Source organism: Mastomys coucha, unplaced genomic scaffold (genome assembly GCF_008632895.1).
Source record: "Mastomys coucha isolate ucsf_1 unplaced genomic scaffold, UCSF_Mcou_1 pScaffold5, whole genome shotgun sequence".
Classification (NCBI taxonomy): domain Eukaryota; kingdom Metazoa; phylum Chordata; class Mammalia; order Rodentia; family Muridae; genus Mastomys; species Mastomys coucha.
This window is the reverse complement of record NW_022196911.1, coordinates 57,596,169-57,599,499: the sequence shown is the minus strand read 5'-3', so window position 1 is coordinate 57,599,499 and position 3,331 is coordinate 57,596,169. Positions and strand designations below refer to the sequence as shown.

The 3,331-nt window shown below is 35.9% G+C and overlaps 1 protein-coding gene across 1 annotated transcript in view; it reads left to right on the top strand.

Annotated features, from left to right (window-relative positions):
• Positions 1–3,331, top strand: part of LOC116077206 (nuclear receptor corepressor 1-like) — a 61,403-nt gene that overhangs the window by 41,243 nt on the left and 16,829 nt on the right. The window contains exon 5 of the mRNA XM_031351577.1: positions 811–993. Coding sequence (XP_031207437.1) covers positions 811–993 — 183 coding nt within the window. The remainder of the gene's footprint in view (positions 1–810; positions 994–3,331) is intronic.

Here is a 3,331-nt window from a genome sequence, read left to right as displayed (position 1 = left end):
TTTATATATATATATATATATATATATATATATATATATGTACACTATAGCTGGACAGATGGTTGTGAGCCACCAACCATCTGTTTTGAACTCATCCTGATTTGAACTCAGGATCTTCGGAAGAACAATCAGTGCACTTAACCGCTGAGCCATCTCTCCAGCCCGGAAATCTAATTCTTATTCTAAATAGTTGTTAGGCTGGTCCACTACAAGGCTGTAAGTTCAGTACCATGTACTGAATACCACGCATGTGCATGCATGCACACATACACACACACATCAAGCGAATGAGAGAATGTGTGTTCCCCCCCACCCCGAGACAGTTTCTCTGTGTAGCCCCGGCTGTCCTGGAACTCACTCTGTCAGGCTGGCCTCGAACTCAGAAATCCGCCTGCCTCTGCCTCCCAAGTGCTGGGATGAAATGCATATGCCACCATTGCCTGACTGAGAGAGAGAATCTTAGAAAAGAGTAATGAAAGATATATCTAAACTATAAAAGTATAAACATGTATATGTATTGCTTTATATATATTTGCAAGTATGTGTGAATATGAAAATTGAGTACTGTAAGAGAAATAGCACACTGCTGTTGAAGGGCAGGGATGGTGTCTGTTTATGTCACCCCAGGAGCAGTAGTTGGCGTGTTTCCTGTCTTCATTTATCATCGCAACCAGTTAAGGCTTTTTGTATGCTGAGACAGAGAAAGACAGACTGCTGTCTTTTAAAGTTTATGTTTTCCGTTAAGACACTCTTGACTCTAACATTGGCTGTTAGTGAGAAATAAATCGTATTATGATTTTTCTTCTAAAGGATTCAGCATATGGAGGCAAACATGAAGCTCCGTCCTCTCCATTGGCTGGGCAACCGTGTGGAGATGATCAAAACGCTTCTCCTTCAAAGCTGTCAAAGGAAGAGTTAATACAGAGTATGGATCGGGTAGACCGCGAGATTGCAAAAGTAGAGCAGCAGATCCTTAAATTGAAAAAGAAACAAGTAAGTGTGGGACTTTCTGGGTAACATAGTTTGCGTTCTAGAAGGTGCTATGAGAAGCCTTCTTTGTGCTTATGTTCTGCTGACTCTTCACTGCTGGTCATTTCTTTAGTTTCATTCCTTCATGTCTTCTGCTGTACTTGTACTGTGCTGCACTGTCCTATAAGATATGGTATGATTCGGTATGGCAGGAGTTCTCAGCCTTCCTAATGCTGTAACCCTTTAATACAGTTCCTCATGTTGTGGTGACCCCCCCAACAGGAACATTATTTTTTGTTGCTACTTCATAAGTGTAATTTTGCGACTGTTGTGAATTGTGATGCAAATATCTGTGTTTTCTGTTGGTCTCAGGAGATCCCTGTGCCCTGTGAAAGGTTGTTCACCTCCCAAAGTGGTTGTAAAACACAGGTTGAGAAGCACTGCTATGTGGTGTTTGTGTGTAGTAAATGATATTAAGGTTGCTAAAATGGTAATTTTATATTCCTACTAGCAGCGCGTTTGCTTATCAGTTTGTGCATATTCTTGTCTTTACATCATTAGGTTTATCTTTTTTTTAACTTTTGGATGTAAAATAGTTTTTACTGTGGTTTTAATTACTTTCATTGTCTTGAGTAGAAATGAGACAACTTAAAATTTTTATGTTATGAGATATTTTATTCCTTATGTACAGGTAGTCTCATTTTGTTTTCCTACAGTTAAAATTTTTTAGCATATCGTTTCATTATTTTCAATAGTTTTATTTGAGGAGATAGTTGCACTTTTTTTTTTTTTTTTTTTTTTTTTTTTTTTTTTTTTTTTTTTTTTGGTTTTTCGAGAAAGGGTTTCTCTGTGTAGTCCTGGCTGTCCTGGAACTCACTCTGTAGACCAGGCTAGCCTTGAACTCAGAAATCCACCTGCCTCTGCCTCCCAAGTGCTGGGATTAAAGGTGTGCACCACCACCGCCTGGCACACTTTGTTTTGTTTTTGAGATAAGTGCTCATTGAATAGGTTGACACTAAATTTAAGAGATTAAATGATCCCCTGTGTTACTTCCTGAGTAGCTAGTATTATAGATTCATTCTATCAAAACTGAATTGATGAAGCACCTTTTAAAATTGAGATGTAATTCACACCACAGTATTTATTTTTTCAAAGTGTGCAATTAAATACTAGTAATATATTAATAAATTTTTGCAGGTTATCACCCACTGCTATTGAATCTAGAACATTTTTGTCACTTTTAAAAGAAACCCAAATTCATTAATACTTAGTCTCTGTTTCTACCACTTCCTATCTTCTGGAATCCACTTGTTTGTTATTGTCTATGTGAGCTACCCAATTAGGTAGAATCCTAAGGCATATTTTCAAGAATTGCCTATGTTATATTTACATCAACATTTAGAAACCATTACTGACTAAATTGATTCTATTGTAGAGTCATACCATATTCTAGTCATTTATTCATTAATTTGGTTTGTATCTGTCTGTTTTTAAAGATTTATTGTTTATTTATGTTTATGTGTGTGGATGACTTTAGAAGCCAAAGTGTCAGGTTACTGGGGGTAGGAGTTATAGGTGGTTATGGACGTCCTCATGTGGATGATGGGCACCAAACTCAGGTCCTGGAGGAGAAACTACCTCTGCAGCCCCATACCTACTTATATCTTAATTTTACTTTAAACTTTATTATAAAAAATATTATAAGTAAAAAAACACAAACTGAAGTTAACCTATTTTCTTCATGGCTACTTAAAAAAAATTATTATGCTGTCACATTCATGTACCAGTTTTTATGTGTGTTTGTTTTTTTTTTTTTCCAGTCTTCTTAGATATATACCCAGGAGTAGAATTGCTGGGTCATATGGTAAAACCATGTTAAGCATTTTTAAAATTGTTTGTAAATTACGAGGCTTTTACTTGTCCTATTTCTTTGTCAGCATTAGCCGTGTCCCTCCTCTTCTCTACTTCCTGTGTGACATGGGTGTTAGAAGGGGTTCTCTCTATATAGCACAGCCTGCTTGGGCTTGAACTCTCGATTTTCCTCCCTTACATTATAGAGTGCTATTGTATTAAGGTTACAAGTATGTGATAACACATTTGACTTTAGTTTCTTTTTTTGATAGCTCCCTTAGTACTAGTGTCATGCTGTGATTTTAGCTTTCATTTCCTTAATAATATTCTCTTTAATGATGTTGAATGTCTTTGCTTGTCCTTAATGAGTATATATGCATATTTTTAAGATAAATGTCTATTCGTATATTTTGTCTTTTTGTTGAGTTCTAAGAATTTTGTTTTTGTCTGTGTACTTGTACCTATCTTCTCTTTCTGAGTTTTTTTTTTTTTTTTTTTTTTTTTTTTTTTT